The sequence below is a fragment of the Perissodus microlepis genome, chromosome 5, assembly GCF_051167445.1.
Source record: "Perissodus microlepis isolate ML-2025 ecotype Zambia chromosome 5, ASM5116744v1, whole genome shotgun sequence".
Taxonomy (NCBI): domain Eukaryota; kingdom Metazoa; phylum Chordata; class Actinopteri; order Cichliformes; family Cichlidae; genus Perissodus; species Perissodus microlepis.
Window position 1 is genome coordinate 28,178,527 of NC_140465.1, and position 18,224 is coordinate 28,196,750.

An 18,224-nucleotide genomic window follows, 5' to 3' on the forward strand; every position below is an offset into this window, starting at 1 on the left:
AGAATTTAGAATGATGCAGACAATCTATTATTGCTATTAATCTTCCAGTTTTAATTTTTTCTTCCCCTTCTTTTTGGAGAAGGGTGGTTAAATCAAGTACAGGCCCTCCAAGAGACAGACTATGGCTCAGTGTCTCAGGCTTAATTGCTTTTGTGTTGGTATTCTAAAGAAGACTGGATGCTCACTCAGATGAGGAGGAGATATGGTGCCATTACCATTTAGGGTCTTGTGATATCAGTGTTTAAAGGAGAACAGGCTGATCTAACTTTCTACTTTTTTTAGAGCAGAGTGGCCTAAAATAAGGTAAAATAAACATTTCATGGGGGATTAATGTATTTAAAAAAGCTGAAGTTGGTTCACACAGTTTTTGTGAGTACTTTTTATAAATCATGAATTTGAATTAGGCATTCAGAGAAGATTGGTTTGATGCTTGTAACGATGCAGTGAGACGCGGTTTTGTACATGTAGATGGAAATGCTTTAGACTAGAAGAAACAGTTGTATTGATTAAATAGAAACCATCTGTTCTGTCAAATCAGAGTGAGAAGGACATCTGCAGACCTTCTTAGACGTCTGTAGGCGTAGTTTGTTAAATTTGCAGATCTTCTAAAACTTCAGGAACTTCCCCAGGTCTCTAACTGCTGACCCACATTGTCTAAATGTTTTCTTTCAAAGTTCCAGTTTTACCGTGTCTGAATTGAAATCTTTTTCAGTTAACTAACTGCATTTTGTATGTGACCATCAAAGGTTTGCGGGCCGTTTCGTATTCTCGGTTATTTAGAAACATTTTCAGGTCATCGCATCAGAGGTTTCATTTCTAAGTCAAATATTTAGGGACTAAATTCCAATTTTGGTGACGCTCAAGCTAAAAATGTAAGTTTCTTTTGCCTTACAGTAAAAGTTTTCTATGTGGTTTGTTCTTATTCTCCTGTGCTTGTTTTGGGTTCTTCTTCTGGGTTCTCCCACAGTTGAAAAGCAAGCCATAGTAATGTCTTGATGCATGCTCACTCATCCAGGTGACTGCAGAAGTCACTTGGATGAGTGACGAAACGTTTCTCCCACTGAAAACGCTACGTCCTGTTGAACAGAATCAACTATCTGGGGCGTGCTGTGTTAATGCTGCCTATTTTAAACCAGGACACTTGACTGACATATCAGATCTTAATGAGTGAAATGTCCAAGTTGAAAATCATGACTAATGTACTGATGCAATTTGCTGAAAGAAAATAAATAAATGATGTACAATGGCCACTGCAAATGAAAGTCCAAATCACACCAACAATGAAAGTTAAAATTGTGCAAGTTTCTCATTCAGTTCTCTTGAGCATCATATAAGTATGCTTCAAAAGAGAAAATGCTGGGGTTTACTCAGATGGAACATTGCTCGGTAAAAAACGGAATTATATCTCTTGACGTATTTATAATTTTGTTTGGAAACAAAACTACTCTAAATTGTTTTTACACTTATTGCTCTTCCATAAGTTCAAAATATCTCCCTGTGGAAACTAAAGGACTGAGAGTCCTTTGTGTTGAATGTTTTCTATAACAAAAATCCATTCAGGAGGTAATTTTGCTTTGTTATGAATTAAAGTCTCAGGAGTGAATTTCCTTTGCATTCTGCTTACGCAGTAGTGCACAGTACGCAAACCAACCTTGCAGACAGAACAAGCAGCTCCTGAGTAGTAAATACACTGGTCCTCTTTTTTCTATCACGGTGATTGTTCCATACAGTATGGTACCAAGTGTAGCAAAAAGATGGTTTCCAATAAAGAAAAAGATAGTGAAGGCCTGAGGAACCAGGACGAATAATTAGTGGCTGAGTGTTCCGCCTCCAGTTGGTTCTACCTCCCTGGCAGGCTTGTCAAATAAGGGATGACACTAATCATGTTAAAGTGAGATGGGCTATGGGGATTTCTGCGTGCTTTGATCAGAGTAATGACATTGTGTCTAATCATACTGATACCCCAGTGTTTCCCTGTTTGCCTTCACCTTCCTTGTCCCACTTTCCCCAACTTCCTACTTCTCATTTTAGATAAAGGCCTAATGAATTCTGGTTTTGTGCGTTTTCTTTACGCACCTATTCAACAAGCTACCTTTCATAGCACATGAGAAACTTAAAAATATAACAGCTTCAGAGGAAATTAACAATGTAGTGACCCATGGTTTGCATTCTGTGTGGTGAAAAGAATTTAGGAGAGGGTGCCATCATAACCACTCTCCCACACCTCCTCACGGCTTGCAAAATAATCTCATTAATGCTGGCAGAGAAAGTTTGTTTTTCTTTCTCCAAGGCAAAGATTCTTTCCAGGGCATAACTCCAAATGTATCTGTCCCTTTAAATAAGTCTTTGTGTGGACACCACAGATTCCCTGGATAGGTTAAACTAAGGCTGTTTGGGTTTTGGGAGGTACAAGTGGACGTGTGAATGTTAAATTGTGTAAGAGGCAGGGTGAAGGGGTCTAGGCCTCTGGCTCTGTTTCCACAGTCCTTTGAAGCCATTTTTGGGCTCCTTCCTGCAAGATAAGTTCTCCCTATCGTCGTTTCACCCTGTGCAACAGAGCATTATTTGTTCTGGCTCATTCTCAAGAGCTCGAAGGATTGCTCCTGTCCAGATTCTGCACACTGATACAAATCAAACAAATGATTGCATGCAAATAAGGGTGAGCGTGGAGGAGAAGAGCTAAAGACTATATTTAGCTCCTGTCACATTCGCACGATGTGATTCATACAGGGAATAAATCCTCGCTGTCTCGCAGCAAGCTGCTGTGTGTGTTCTTTTCCAAGAACAGCATTGTGTTTTGTATGTACATCTACCTTGGCTTCTCACAGGAGTAATGAAATCATATTGAAAACTCAAAGTGACACTTTAATTGTTTAGGAATGAAAGCGATGTCATCTTAATTGGAATTGCATCAGAGATAGGTTGGAGGGTTCCTGCCCTTTTAGTTTTCTCAGCATTGGTTTTGACAGGCTTACTCACAGACCAATAAATGCGCAGTAAAAATGTGGTACACAGGATATCAAGCTTCTATTGAGGCAGACTTTTAGCTACAGCTCAGGGCGTCAATCGCCTTGAGGAATTTGTCATGGGTGGTGATGCTTCACCACGCATGACAAATTTATGGAGCATCAAGCAAAGTGGGCGACATCTACAGTCATTGATTGGTGAAAACTTTCTCCACATCGGGCCTCCATGAAACTGAGCTGTCAATAGCTCAGTTTGTAACCTTGTATATATCTGAATATTAGAACTGAGAGCAGCGTCTCAGATGTTTAGTGTGACCTTGGACTTGTTAATATCAGATGTCAGTACATTTAATTGAAAATGATTTTTCTTTTCTTTGTAATGAACTGACTCCTGCAATAGATCAGTCACTTGATCTTGTAAAGTAACAAAAACCATCATGATTAAACAACTCAAAGCCTTTCAGATCCCTCTGTTCTTCACTGATGAAAAGATCGCACAAGTTTTAAGATTTGTTTGATGTTCTGGCGATGACATTGTGAATCCATTATATAATGGTATTTAATAGCTAAGGAATATAAAAGGGAGTGAGTTTGGGCTACAAACAGAACGCTTTAACAGGATAATTGGTTCGATTTTTTTAGGTCTACATTGTTGTCAGGTAGATAATGTTTAATCATGATACTATCCTCTTGCCTTCAGTGAACATACACTGAAATTGTGATCTAAGAGAACTGCTCCGGTTGTGCTCCCTGCTACTGGTGTCCTTTTTTCAGCAAAATAGCTTATTATCCGTGGCATTATGATTCAGTCCACTGGTACCGCTTAACATGAGGTCTCAACCTTTTTCACTCAAGGTTTTTTCCTTTCTACAGGTGGCTGGTGGAGCAGAAGGTTCCCAAGGACAGATAGAGATATTTTCCCTCAACAGACCCATCCCACGGGCTGTAAAAAGCCTGCAAGTAGATTCTCCAGTCCGATGTCTAGAATATGTCCCGCTACCTTCCCCGACTGACGAAGTGGAGTCAGGAGTTCATAAGACACCCTCGGCAATCGGCTCCAATATTTGTGTTGGATTAGACGATGGCCGGTGAGCGACACAAAATATAAGAGAGGTTTAATGTCAGAAAAGGCCAATTTTTAAAGCTATGTTTAGTGTAACAGAAAAAGCACAAATTCAAAGATAAGGGAGGAAATGGCTTTGGGTATACCTGACATCTTCTGTTTTAAAATAATCTGTTGTATTATTCTCTGTGATGGTCCCCTGGGATTTCTAGCAGTATAGATTTGCTTGTCAGTATTTCATCAAAGCAAGATATCAGAGACGAAACCTCAACACAGCATCAATACCGCTACTTTAGCTAAGATCACTGTTTCATTTTCAAATAATAAACCTTCTGATCCTCACTGTGTGAGATAGGGGATAGGTTTAATCTCAGTCCCCTGTCACAGTTACAGTGCATAAATTGTTGTTGTTGTTTTAGACAGAGAGAACTCCTATGTTTATAAATTTAGTTATTTTTATTAACGTTAGTGTTAGTCATTTGCATAGGAACTGATATGTCAGCAGTTTGTTTATGCTGACATATTCCTTTTCAGTGTAAGTGTCTATTCTGGGGCAAGGGGAAAAAAGATATAATAAAATAATAACAACTAATAAATAAAAAAAAAAACACACAATTTCAGCATTTTAGCACAGCTTGTCAGCTCCAATGTGACTTAACATTTTTTTCTCAGTCAGAAAGAAACAAATGTGATGTGCATTTGTCATCCTGGAGAAGACAATAAGATGCAGCAAAGTTCAGATGGCATTTCAAACACAAGAAAGACGGAGTAGTCCCACATACTCAATGCTCCGTGCACTCTTAAATCAAACTGCATGAAAATGAGCCACTCTGTCATTTCAAATGATGCTCATTTATCACGTTGGCTTGTGCCGCTGTTGTTCTTACAGAGTGCTGGTCTATGGCAGTGTGGACACTGCAGCACAATGCTTACTGACCCTCCATCACCCAGAGGGGTGCCCTGTGCTCTGCCTGAAGCACTCCTCCCGCTTCCTGTTTGCAGGACTGCGGAACGGGACCATGATGGTTTATGGAAGAAATAACAGTGGTAAGGTGCTCCTGAAGCTGCTTTGCTCCATAGACTGATTGGCTATAGTTTAGTGTCTGTCAGGGGTGGCTATCTGTCTGTGAGTGTGTGTGCGTGTGTGTGTGTGTCTGTGTGCTAGTTAAGGAAGTTAAGGATGTATCATTGACACTGGGTGTAGTTTGCCCTTTGTAATGGGTATAAAATGATAAAGACATCAGAAAATAAATGCATATCCGTTGGGCATCTTTCTTTGCCTTTAGACAATAATTCTGATGGCAAAAGAGCAAAATGGGACAGGCAAAAAAAAAAAGAAAAGAAAAGAAATGCATATTTATATTAAATAAATGCCAAAAATGCTGTTTTTTCTTTTTTTTTTTAAACATGTATATCCTGTAGAGATGGCAAATGAGGTTTTCTCCTTTATGAAATCAATGTGTGTTGTTTTTCCAAAACAGTCCCAATTACACAGGCAGAAAGCATTGTTTTTAACAACAAATTAAATTTAGATTACTTTGTTGGTTATTTACTCATGTGAGGTCATCCCATATTTCAGGTCTTTTTGTGCCTCTACAGATAGGCACCTGCATGGCACTGATGTCAACTCCTAATGAGACGTGACACCAAAATGGGCTAAAAAGTATTTTATGGTTGATTTCTAATGGGGATCGTTAATCAACAATAATATTTTTCCCAGCAGTGAAATAATTAGTACAAATGGGTTTGCTGTTTTCTCTCATTAGGTATTTATAAAACATCTATTGTATTCAAATGTAAATTGTTTTATTAATTTGGTCTGCAAATTGGTGTGTGTGTGTTTAGATAAAATAATCTAAAAATAAAAATGATTTAATCTATGTAATATATATATGTCTCCTATGGCAATAATTTCAAATCTAGTCCAAATATATATATATATATATATATATATATATATATATATATATTTGGACTAGTTTTGAAATTATTGCCATAGAATCACTTTTCTCAGTATGCTACACTTCCCTTTCCCAGTGATTTTCACACCTGCTGAAAGTATGAAAATAACACTACACCATGTGGTAGATGGCATGCCATGTTTAGTCAGGCATTGCAAAGGCCAAGGGGGCTTAACACCATCTCAGCAGTGCTTTGCAGTCTTCACAGCCAGCAGGAGCACAATAGCTCTATCACCAGATTCCTTTTACCTGGCCACAGTATGTCAACAGGCTTGCCTCTTGTGCTCCTCTCTCCTCCCAAGCAGAAAAGATGATTAATTACACCAAGCTGCTGCATACCGATTAAATATTACTATTCATTTCATTCAAGAGGACAGGAGAAGAGCTCTGGAGGTTGCCCAGGAATGTTTGTGGGTTCGGCACATCTGTTAGAGATTTATGCCCCTGACTAGATGTTGCTGTCTGAAAACGAGTCTACAGCATTCAGGATATACCAAGGCTTCAGCTGAAACCTTTGTCAATACATTTAATAAACTGTTGACAATAAATAGCATGCTTCTGCTTATCTCACTGTGAAGTGCATGTTGAATATCATGTACTCTTGCGATGGTAATATTACACAAAACGTGGGAGGGAAGTTTGGTTTACTGCAACAAGATTGGCCCATATGTTAAAGAGAGAGAAGTAACGGCGTGGCATTGCTTCGCGATAGTGGCCAGAGGGACATTTACGAGATTGAATTTTGAAAAGGTGAAAAAAATGACCTTTATAACAAGCCAAACAATTAACCTGTGGAAGTCAGAAGGCATTGTAAAGCTATTCTGCACTGAAAGGCAGAAATAAACAATTCAAAATGTTAATTAAATGGTTGGATGCACTCTTCTCTAATTTTGCTTCATTAACGCATAGCAAAGGAAATTCTCATGTAATTTACTTTATAATGTGCTTCTGTGGTAGCCACAGTGTGTGCCCCGTGATTAAAACTCTGCTTCATTTTCACACCGATGAACCAAAGAACGAGGATGAGGTGTCGAGAGCCAAAATTTCAGTTTTTTTGTTTTGTTTTATTTTTTAATTGGCAAAAGACCTGGTGATAAAGATGTTAGGAAATGCACTAAAGTGTACACCAGGCTCGTTGGGATATGGGTGGCAAGGGTGTAAGCATTGTTCTACACAGTGTGGCGTTACGCAGTGTGTGGCGAGACGCAATGTGTGGTGAGACACAGTGTGTGGTATTTCAAATGGAAGTCCACAATCTTCAGTCAACCTGTAGTTCTCTCACAGTTGTTCAATAGAATGAAAAAAACAAAGCAAATCTCTTCGGTGAACCCTCTCCGCTGAAGCTTTCGTAATTGCTCAACAGTGTTAAAGAGCTCTATTTATATTTATTTTTTTATTTTTTTGTGTTATAAACACCAAGCTAACTTGCTGTGGTACAAGTGGGAAGAATTGACTTTAATTGCCTTACTCAGTGTGAAAGGGCTCCAGCAGAAGCGGGGCATGTGTTCAGACTGCATTAATATAACTGTAGGCTAGCTGTGATAATAGCCTTTTCTGATTTTAAGGGGTTTCTCACATGTTGGTTGTAGTTTTGAGCATTGTGGTGTTTGTTTGTTTCTTTTTTCTCATTTCGTTACTGTTGTTGTTCCTCAGATGATCTTTGGGACCCTAAATCCCATAGATGTGTAAGCCTGGGTACAGAGCCAGTTCGGACACTGCTGGTGTTAGACGACTCAGTGTGGGCGAGCTGCGGGAACTCTGTCACAGTCATGGAAATATCTAGCTTCAACACACAGGTAAATAAAGAAACTGTCTCTGGACATACAGTTTGGCAGTGTATACAGCTGCTAAAATGTAAACAGTCAGTGATTTTTCTACATTGCTTCAAACTAAATAAAACAGAGCAAAACACAAAACTTAGTGTTGGTATTTGAATAATGTTGAATTTCCACAGCTGATAGTAAATCTGCATTATGAAAAAGCCCATAGAACAAAGAGAAATGTATTTGGTTGAAACAAGTCAGATATAGCTAGCAAGTAGCTGATGAGCTGATAGCAGCTGATAGCTGTTGTCACTCCCTGTCTGTGTGAAATCTCATTTCCACATGGCCAATGACAGAAGAGAAATTATTGCATGCTAAAATTCAGTTGTTAGAACATCCGTTTATGTTCCCTGTTAATATTTTGTTCTAAGAAATATTAGTTAATGTTATATTTTCAACTGCATCTAGATTTAGCATCTCATCACAGTTACCTATCATATTAAGAAATGTGGACGCTGTTTAAAAACAGGTTAAGAAATAAACTTCAAAGAGATTATCTTTGACTTTTTCCAAAAGGTTACGCGAGCAAATAAATGAGTTCAGTGAAAATCCACATTACAGTGGTTTTGTTCTATTTTTGTTTTCTGCAACATTTGAAGAAATGCAAACTTACACTCCTTTCATTTTCTGGGAAGATTTATGCAGCCATCTTAGAGAGCCAGCATTCTAATCTGTGATGTAATCAAGATTTACTGCCTGGAGCTGCTGCATAGACAGAGACACAGACCCCTTGTAGAGTCATACAGTGTTTGTTGGAGTTCTTGCTCAGAAAAACGTTTTATTTTTCTGTGCCACTCAAAGTTGCAGCACAGAATGTGTACCATTCTCTCCAGAAAATTAGTTGCCTTTGTCATTGTTTCCATTTTTCGTGTAGTCATTCTCCAAGGTGTTCTTCTGTACAGCGCGTCATTAGCGGTTTAGAGCAGGGTGACTTCTCCAGCTGAGGTACACAATAATGAATGACATAAAACAAACTCTTCTGGGTAATGTTAATATGGTATTCCGATGCAAAACTGCAAACCATTGCTGCTTAATTATAGCTCCCAGATGTAAGTCTACGTGGCTGTATAACTGGACAGGGTGTTAGCTTAAATGAGCATGTGTACCAAGTCAACCTTTCCTGGGTAAATAAAAGTTTATGACATATAAAATTAATTGCTGAATTTAATTTAAAAAAAAAAAACAACAACAACTAACAAACAGAAACAATACCAATTAAGAGAATTCACTTCATTTCATTTCATATAAAAGTGTTTTTCATTTTCATTGTAAATGAGTTACATTTTCGGGGGGGAGAAAGCGGTAGAAAATGTACCACCTTCATTTCATCACTTTTGCAATTTGCAATTACTGATGTTTTTGTTCCCCCTATGCCTATCATAAAACTGCTGATGTATTTGCCCAAAAGGTAGAGGAAAAAAACATCTTCCTCAAAAATCAGAATTATATAAGATACATTTTATAGGTGTTGTTTTTGGTTTTTTCAGAAAAATCACGTGACAGATCTGGATATTCAAATCAAAAATAGCTGCTTTTTCAGCATGCTTCAAAATCCACATAAACAGGACTGAGTCGAGCTAGTGTCTCCTTTTATTCCTTCACCTTTTTTCCCGTAGTCTACTTCTCCAGAGACACAAGCTTAATCAGCTGAATGACCACGCAGTTCTGGTTCACAGTATCTCCCACAGAGCTTAGCAGGTCAGCTCTGGTTACTACTTTGCTAACCTTGTCTTCCTCACTAATATGGACTCAAGAGGGCTGACTTCACAGGGGCTGTGGTGCATATCCAGGATCTAGACAAGAAGTATTTGGAACCTGCAGGAAGAGATATGACTTGGTTCAAGGCTCAAGGGTCATGGACTCAATTCCACTTCACTTCATTGTTTCCCCACATGGATGTTCACCACTTTGTGAGATTTGTACTTCTGAATCATTTATCTGTGACTCTGCTGGACACGTGCCCCGTTTCATTTGATGCACCCTGCTGCTCATCGTGAGAGTCTTTTTAAATGTTCACAATCAAGGCCTTGGCTGCACAGTGTTATTTAAATATATCATTTTTAGTCTGTTTGGGTAAACAAGAAAATACTTCCTATGGTGTTGAAATTGCCTTCAGCAGATCCCCAAAGGATTGTCATAACACTTGCAAAATTGTATGAACTCTCAGCTTTGTATTATTTAATTATATTCACTCTAGCCCAGTGGAGTACGTGAAAATTATAGTGCTGACAAATGCTTAAAAATACCATGTTTGTAAGGAAAGGGGAAAGCAATAATAGAAGAAAGAACACATTTAGAAATTCAGAAGCAGCTATCAGTTTTGTCACACAAAGATATTTTATGTGGTTCAAAGAGACTCCAAATGGCACTTTTCACTGCTGTATCTGTAGCTGAAAACAAGATGAGTGTTATTTTAACCAAAATGCGAATACTAGCATGACAATGACAACATTCTCAATGCTCAGATAGCACACCGTTTATCTTGTTCAGCTCTAAAAACAAAGTACAGTTTATGACCCAACCTCAACAGATTTTCCCTGTTTATGAAAATAGATCATCATTTAATCGTTATTTGTGATTCAACCTCTTGGATCCATCTAGGTCGGTGCAAAATTTCATGCTAATCTAGCCAATATTAATCAAAATGCTTTACTCAGAACGCCCGTTGCCGTCTGAGTTGTTAGTGGTGCTAAAATGTTTTTTCAGACAGAAGCAGAGATCCAATCCTTGCCAAGATCAGCATTAGTTCCCACTAATCACACCTCTAATTTGGCACACATCTGTTTTATGCATAGACTGAATTTGAAATGTGTAGACCCCTCGTGACTTCACTTGTTGGTTGTGAAGTTCTGTAAGGTTTAGAAGTGAATCCATATTTGTGTTCATTTACAAAAATATGTTCAGAGGTTGCAGAGCTAACTATGCGCTATTCGGATTATCGCTAACATTTACATGCTTAAATGTTTACATATGCAGCTTTCAAAGGGTTATAATAATGTGCTGACCGTTTCTGTGGTTTTCCTATGCAGTTTAAGATCTTCTAGCTTCAGACTGGTGGAGTTGATAAAGTGTGGCGAGACTAAAGGTGCTGCTTTAGAGAGTTATCCATCTCCATCAGGCTGTTTCTTTTCAGTAAGAGTGATCAACTACCTCACAGCAAGCCCTCACTTTACAACTTTTTGGAAATGGTCGTGACAGCAAGGGCTGCGTGGTTAGGAAGTGACTTGTCAATGAAGATGTAAAAGTAAGGATTGAGACCACATGCTCATCAGGAAAAAAATTATTGATGTATTATTTTAAGTCAGAAGTTGGAGCGTTTTCTAATGCAGTCGACCTTGCAGTCGCTCCTGCTGGCCATGAAAATAAATATAGCTTTAAGAAGTGTGCTTTTGTGTTATTCTCAGCTGTTTGTTTTCTTGTATTCAGTCTAAGACTAACACAGCTCAACCTAGATGTTATTCAGTTGGCACTGCAACAAAAAAATACCCCCCTCTTGACCTAAAAAGGATTGCCACCAACTCTTTCCCCCACCGCCACACCCACTGTGTCTCTTCACATACAATTGCTACAGTCACGCCGTGAGACGTGTTCACACCGACCAACCCTATTTACACCAAACACACACAGACAAAGGTGTGTGTCGGGGTGGAGGGAACAGTGTTTTTATTTGTTATTAAACTGTTTCACTCAAACCAAAACATAAAATTACTAAAATTATAACCCTGTTTACATTCACATCACGCCAGAGGAAAGGGTTTGGTAGCAGCAGGAACGCTGAATGCGACGGGACTCTGAAACGCCTTCATTGATTAGAAAATGAAGAAAATTTCAACCAATCAAGGGATTTTTTATTTAGTAGATTGTCACGCAGTAGGGGATCTGAATATGATAGTAAAACAGAGCTCGGTTTGTTTGTTTTGATTCATACACAAATTTCATTTTGCTCGAAAACTGCCAAGCTTGGCTTCGTTATTTCAGGCACTCAACATCCAGTCTCAGTATCATTACAGTGCTCCACAAACTCCAACAGTCTGTGGAGGTTTGAGTCACTCCCATATAACCAGACCTTAACAAAGTAGGACATACGTGGGCATACAGGCTTTGATCAATACTGACTGGCAGGCCTTGTTCTTTCCTCTTCCCATTACTATTTCTTACTCTTCCTGCTTTCGCCTATCACTCACACGTCCACTCAGCTCCTTCGCCCTTGGAGTGAAGATGTGGACTTTGCACTCAGAAAAGGACAAAGACACCTTGTCACCCTGTGTAATGAAGGACTAATGAGCTGTTCAGACCAGCTGTAGTGTTTGTGGCTTTAGCTCTGCTGTTATTTCCCACTGCTGGTGGGAGGAATATAGGAGAGATGTTGCTGTTAGTGTGGCACTGCCGAGCTGAGTGGAAAGGGCACATTACTACTGTCAAGCTTCACTGACTACCTCATCTCTGTAAGCAGCGTTGGATTCAGGAGACTAATACCACGTTGTTGGTTGGGGGCAACAGCTGTGGCTTTTACTTACCTCGTATTTGACACAACACAATGGGCATTCACTGTGTTTTATCTACAGTATACGTGTGATGAAATATGGAATGGATTTTGCCGTGCGGGCTGAAATGTGAATCGATGCTTTTGTAAATTTTATTACACACATTAAATCAATATTTTAAATATTCTTAGGCACTTTTTGAGAATCCTTGTAGCCCCGTCAGATGGGCCTGATGTGTTGGTTTCGTTTTTCCAGGATCCCATCCAGGTGGTTTCACACATATGGCAGTGAAAGATGGCATCTTACCGCCGCAGTATGTTACCCATTGACAAGCTGGAAGTCCATTTTAGAGCCACCTTGCTCGATATTGAGGAATGCATTACTTATATATCACATGCAGTGCAACAGAATTTTTCTCTCCAAACGTGTCAACATATTTGAATTGCAATGGCTTATTGTAGGTGAAATTTTCCTTGTCATTATGGATATCTAATTTTTCGATGGCTGCACTTGAAAAACGTAGAGATGCACTGCATATTGTTTCCCGAGTGGAACAGGCACCCACTGCTGAGGAGTCAATTAAAAGGGAAAACACATCAAAGGCTTCTCTCCTTTTCCCTAATTTCAAACAAAGGAGGACCCACTGGCAAGGGCACACAAACAGGTGGTAATCCCTGTCTGCCGGTGCACTTGGGTTGGGGTGGGTGGTGCATTCTCATCCATACTGAGTCACTCTCACTGACTAATTGCCCAGCTTCATGCAACTTGTGCATTGACAGTGATATGAGTTTCAAGATGATGCCCAAAGCAGCCCTTGTCACGCCTTAGACCGCAGGGGCTGTATGTGTTGCCATGATAAGGCTCATTGCATTTATTTCAAGCTACTCATTAAGACTGTGCCCAAAACTATTTTTCCATTGTGCTCTTAAAATGATAGAAGCCAAGGGAATGATGCAAAAACATGCCCCGTGTGTCAGTGACTCTTTAAATTACAAAATTAGGAGGGACAGCTAGACTTTATTTGTAGAGCAACACTAAATATATTATTCAGGGGACTTCTACTTCGACCTCATCGAGTTGTAATATAACCACGACAGTTATCTTAGATATTTAACAAAAAAATGAACACTACACTCTTTGAAATTTGAATTGAATGCCACAATAATTCGAACGCTAACTGAAAATGTTGTCATTTTTTCTCTGGTTCACTTTGTATTTTAGCTGGATTTTTATAGTTGATGCTGAAAATCTTGCAAATATTGTACCGAGGCCTCAATATTGGATGTCCACTCATTATGTGGAGAAAAAGTCATGTCTGTTGTTTGAAAGACCAGAACGAGAATCCAGAGAGAGCTAACCTTTCAGTTTTCTAAATGTTTTCTATATTATTTATTGATGAAATGGGTGATTGCATTTTCTTGACATGTTGTTGTAACAGAAATAACTGTTTGTTTGACAGAAGTTTGAAGTTCATCCAGACCCGCTGGTCAGTGTTGCACACATGGCGTGTGCTGGTGGAGGGGTGTGGATGGCATTCTCAGAAGGTTCCTCCATTCGTCTCTTTCATACTGAAACGTTGGAACTTCTGCAGGAAATCAACATCTCAACACGCTCAACGCTCCAGAACACTGGTACATGCCTATTAAATTTTTTGGTTTTTGTCTTTATTGCACGACATGATGCTTTCCTCCAGAATGCAGAGAAATACTCTTCTCCTTTGGTTTCTTGCACTCACAAGACTGACCTGATAAGTATCCATCTCGGGCCTCTGGAAAGCCATAATAGGGTCTCTCGGTGAATGACAGGGATTAATAAAAAAAAGATTAATGTCACTAAGCAGTAGTAAAATGGCAGCCTTAAAGATTTTATACATAGGATTACTTTGAAAATATTCTTGCCTTTCTTCAAATCCATGCTTGTTTAATATCGTGCCATTTTACCTCTTCTTCTCTACATGCACCTCCCCTCTATCCTCTTTTTGAGTTAATATTTTACTTTCTTTTTGTCCCACTTTTTCCCTTACGCTCCCTTTTTCATCTTTTCCACTCTGCTTTAAAATCCTCTCACCCCTGTTTTACTTCTCACTGCAGTGCGTTTAGGATGCCACAGAGAACCCATTACTTCCTGTGCACCTTCCTTCATGATGGATGAAATATTTATCTGCAACTGTGGGTGTTTTTCCCTTTTTAAGCAAGAACTATGGTAAACAAATTAGAGCATACCTAAAAGTGTCTAATGTGATAATGATAGTTTGACTCAGTGTCAACTTCGCTCAAACATTTTCAGGCGGTGGCTTGTGCACCTATTAGCCTATTTGTAACATGAATTCAGAATATTGAAGATCGCTTTAAGCTTAAGGGAGAGGTATAAATGCATCTGGATTCAGAAAATGTGGTCCTTTTATTGAGTCACACCAGAGTGTGATTGATGTATTTAGAGCATTACTCAAAGCCGTGGAAGCACTCCATCATATCAGGAATAAAAAGCTTTTCTCTTGTGAGTTGTGTAAAGAAAGAATACCAACAGGCATATGTTTCAAGCACAGAACTTTTCTCCTTTAGATCAAAGTTCCTTTTTTTTTTTCCCGCTCACGAGGAGACTTTAAGGAGAACAGGCTCCTATGGCCATAGTATCTGGAGAAAACTGTGACCCAGAGGTCATCTTCACCCAGCGCTGGTGCTCCCCCTTGAAATATTCAGTAGATCTGTGGGAGGGTCACAGCCTCAAGACTTGGCCCTGGGGGAAGTTACAGGGTGAAAAGAAAAAGAGTTGCGCGGCTCATGTCTTCTGGGTCCACAAAAGGAAGAGGATCTTTGACTTAAGTTGTGATTTGTTGAGCTCACAAGAGAAAAGCGGATCCCTCGACACTCTACAACCAAAGATACTGCACATGAATTACTGATAGTTGCTTTCCATCACTGGGTCTCTGCTCCCTTAGGTTTCTCCTTGACTTATGCTAGGACATGCAGTAATGATATACCCCCTAATCCTCTCCCCTTAATGTGATTTATACTCAACAGGGAATTCCAGTTGCAGTAAACAACAGAGAAGTTTCTGAGGCAGAGAAAACTGCTGATCTCTTCTCTACTAATGCCTTTAATAGTTCTATCCTTAGGGTGAAAAAAAATATCCCAAAATAAACTCCTCAGTGACATATCATAGGGAAACATTTATCTTTTGGAGACATCTTCTTTTTAAGCTCCCACGATAAACCCACTACATTTTGGAGTGTGTACATTGCTATAAAAATTGGAGGTGCAATATTGCTCGAGGTTAAGCTATACCTCCTTAATCTTTGCCATTATCCCTCTGTAACACTGTTCTAAAGACAATGCCTGGTGCCCACATCTTCCGACTTAACTTGAGATTTCATGGTAGCCCGTGAGTGGGTGTTCATGAGCATCATTCTCTCACTTAAGCCCTCTAACCAAAGCACAAACAGACAAACAGCTCAAATAAACAGTTTTGAGATAAAAGCCATTTCCCCTGACGTCTAACTAACTGCTGTGACCCTCTAACGTCTCCATCCAAAGGCCTCTGCGCTCTGTTTGCTCACTGCGCTTCCTCTTGTACACACTGCATGAACTTCTTACTTGGCAGGATTCATCTCTGCACAGTGAAATTAATTAATTAATAACAGTGTTGAGCCACTCATGCAAATCGTCATAATCTGAGCATGACACACAACCGTGTGTAAATACAGCTACACATGTAAATGAGCATTCTCTTGGTTGTATTCAAATGACTGTTGGTGTAATTCAATTATCATTGCCATGGATATTATGGTAAATGGTTCTATAGATAACTAGGCCACAGTGGGAGCCAAAAGCTGAGGGACCACATAAGGAATGCAAAAATAAATCCACAGCAACAATGCTTTTTTAGTCCTTTGTTAACTGGAAACAAAGAATGTGCATGTACAATAAGAGGGTGCAATTATCCTTTCCAAGGCACTAATGCAGTGCTACAAACAGCTCTGCAGTGGGAAGCCTAACAGTACAAAATATATGTTGAATATTGCATCATGCTCTATAACAGAATTTCAAAGTTAACTTTATCCAAAGGATTATTAACACACTCTAAAGGAAAAGAAAATATGCCTGAATTGTAGCAGAATGAATAACAACTTGCTGCAGTGCATCACATCTGGTGTTATCAACTACAGACGAGAATAAATAAGTAGGTAAAGAGTTAAAGCTAATTCTGCTTGTCCACGTGCACAATGGACAAGCAGCCCTGGTTAAGATAAATAACAAGACACAAAAATCAAAACTTTTGTAGATGTGTGTGTGCATGCGTGTGTGTTATCAGGAGAGTTGGAACTCCCTCCACTACAGTCAGCAAAACATTTCTCCCATGCCTTCTGCTTCACTTGCACTCTAAATCTTCCCAGAAATTGCAAAATAAATATATTTTGAATAATAATATGAAAATTACAGCCCGCAATTTTAAAAATAAATCAGCTAGTATAATTATGAAGCAGCTGAAAGTGATATTTTTTAATAAGAATGGCCAGTAAAAAACAGCAGAGGTTCAAGCTACGAATAAGACAACATATTGCTCTTCCCAAAATAAAATAAAACAGGAGGTGGCTGTGTCTCAACAAAACTGTCACAGAGCAAAAAACACCAACCCTTCATATCACAGTATCAGTTTTGTGCAGCATTGTTTTGGGGAGACACACCTGACACATACCTGCACAGCAGATAATACACAAACTTGTGGCTTACAGCATGTAGTATACACACTTATATTTTCAGATGTTTTAATGCTGTTGTTTTCATTTTTCATTCGGGTTTTGTTTTCAATGCCAAAGTGACTTTCATGGCTCCGTTCAAGATAAAAAGGAATCCAATAGAATAACATTAAAGGAGCTTAGTTGGATTTTACTTATTACCAGTTAGATTTGGCCTGCTGCACACCATCAGGAGTTTTTAAAAATCAGACCCATGTTCGTGTTAAAGTTGGGTTTGTTTCAGTATAGAAGGTGCAGTGACTGTGAAGCAGGTGAAAACGCTGTAGCTCCACATTTCTGAAGCACTCAGTTCGCAGGCAAAAATGTTTAATATTGAGTTCACAGTCTCGTTTCTTCTGTTGTGCTTCTATGAGTTTTCTTTCAACTGGGTCAGTAACAAGAACATGGATCCAACTTTTCATAATCTTATGTAACCCAGAGCCCTAGGTAGCTGTGCTGTGTATGTGTTAAGCTTGGCAAATACAGACTGATCACAGAGCTTAAACCTTACCTAAAGCTAACACCGGGAATCAACAATGAAAGTATTTCTATTTATTTATTTATTTATTTATTTATGTGGACATAGTAGGACTGAACTGTTCTGGTATTATTAAAATAAATGAAAGCCCATAATTCATTCTCTAAAAGATAGACCATCCAGTCTGGTTGTATCTTTTTATCAGTTTTGAACTATGTTATTCTGTAACAATACGTGGTGAAGAAAACTCAATTTTCTGTCAATGTTTTCTATATTGCAGGTCAGAAGAGCATGCGAGTCACAAGTCTTCTAATTTGCCAGGGGCTGTTATGGGTGGGCACAGCTCAAGGCTTAATTATCACTCTTCCAGTTTCCAAACTGGAGGGCATCCCCAAAATAACAGGTATGGATCAGAAGGGGGTGTCTGACTCTGATTGAACAGCCTCTTAAGAGGTCAAAAGAAAATGGAGGAGTTGTTCTGTTTTTTCGAAAGAAAATTACTCTGCACTGCCCATTATTGAGGTCGCACTTCACATTCTTCTTGTTACCGTGGGAATCAGTGCAAATATAACTAGGCTGACAAGACACAAATCATTGTGTGCATATATGTTTGCGAAGGATAATTTAAAAACTGCTTGGCTGTGTTTTGTTTATAATGCCAAGGAAATGAGGTCATTAGTTTCCCACTTGCAGTACCCTTACTTCACGGCCATC

The 18,224-nt window shown here is 39.1% G+C and overlaps 1 protein-coding gene across 3 annotated transcripts in view; it reads left to right on the top strand.

The window, feature by feature from the left end:
* Window positions 1–18,224, top strand: part of arhgef10la (Rho guanine nucleotide exchange factor (GEF) 10-like a) — a 113,747-nt gene that overhangs the window by 91,630 nt on the left and 3,893 nt on the right. For all 3 annotated transcript variants that reach the window (XM_084929172.1, XM_084929170.1, XM_084929171.1), the window contains 5 exons: window positions 3,840–4,054; window positions 4,919–5,076; window positions 7,644–7,786; window positions 13,757–13,928; window positions 17,791–17,913. In XM_084929172.1, the coding sequence (XP_084785298.1) occupies window positions 3,840–4,054; window positions 4,919–5,076; window positions 7,644–7,786; window positions 13,757–13,928; window positions 17,791–17,913 (811 nt within the window). The remainder of the gene's footprint in view (window positions 1–3,839; window positions 4,055–4,918; window positions 5,077–7,643; window positions 7,787–13,756; window positions 13,929–17,790; window positions 17,914–18,224) is intronic.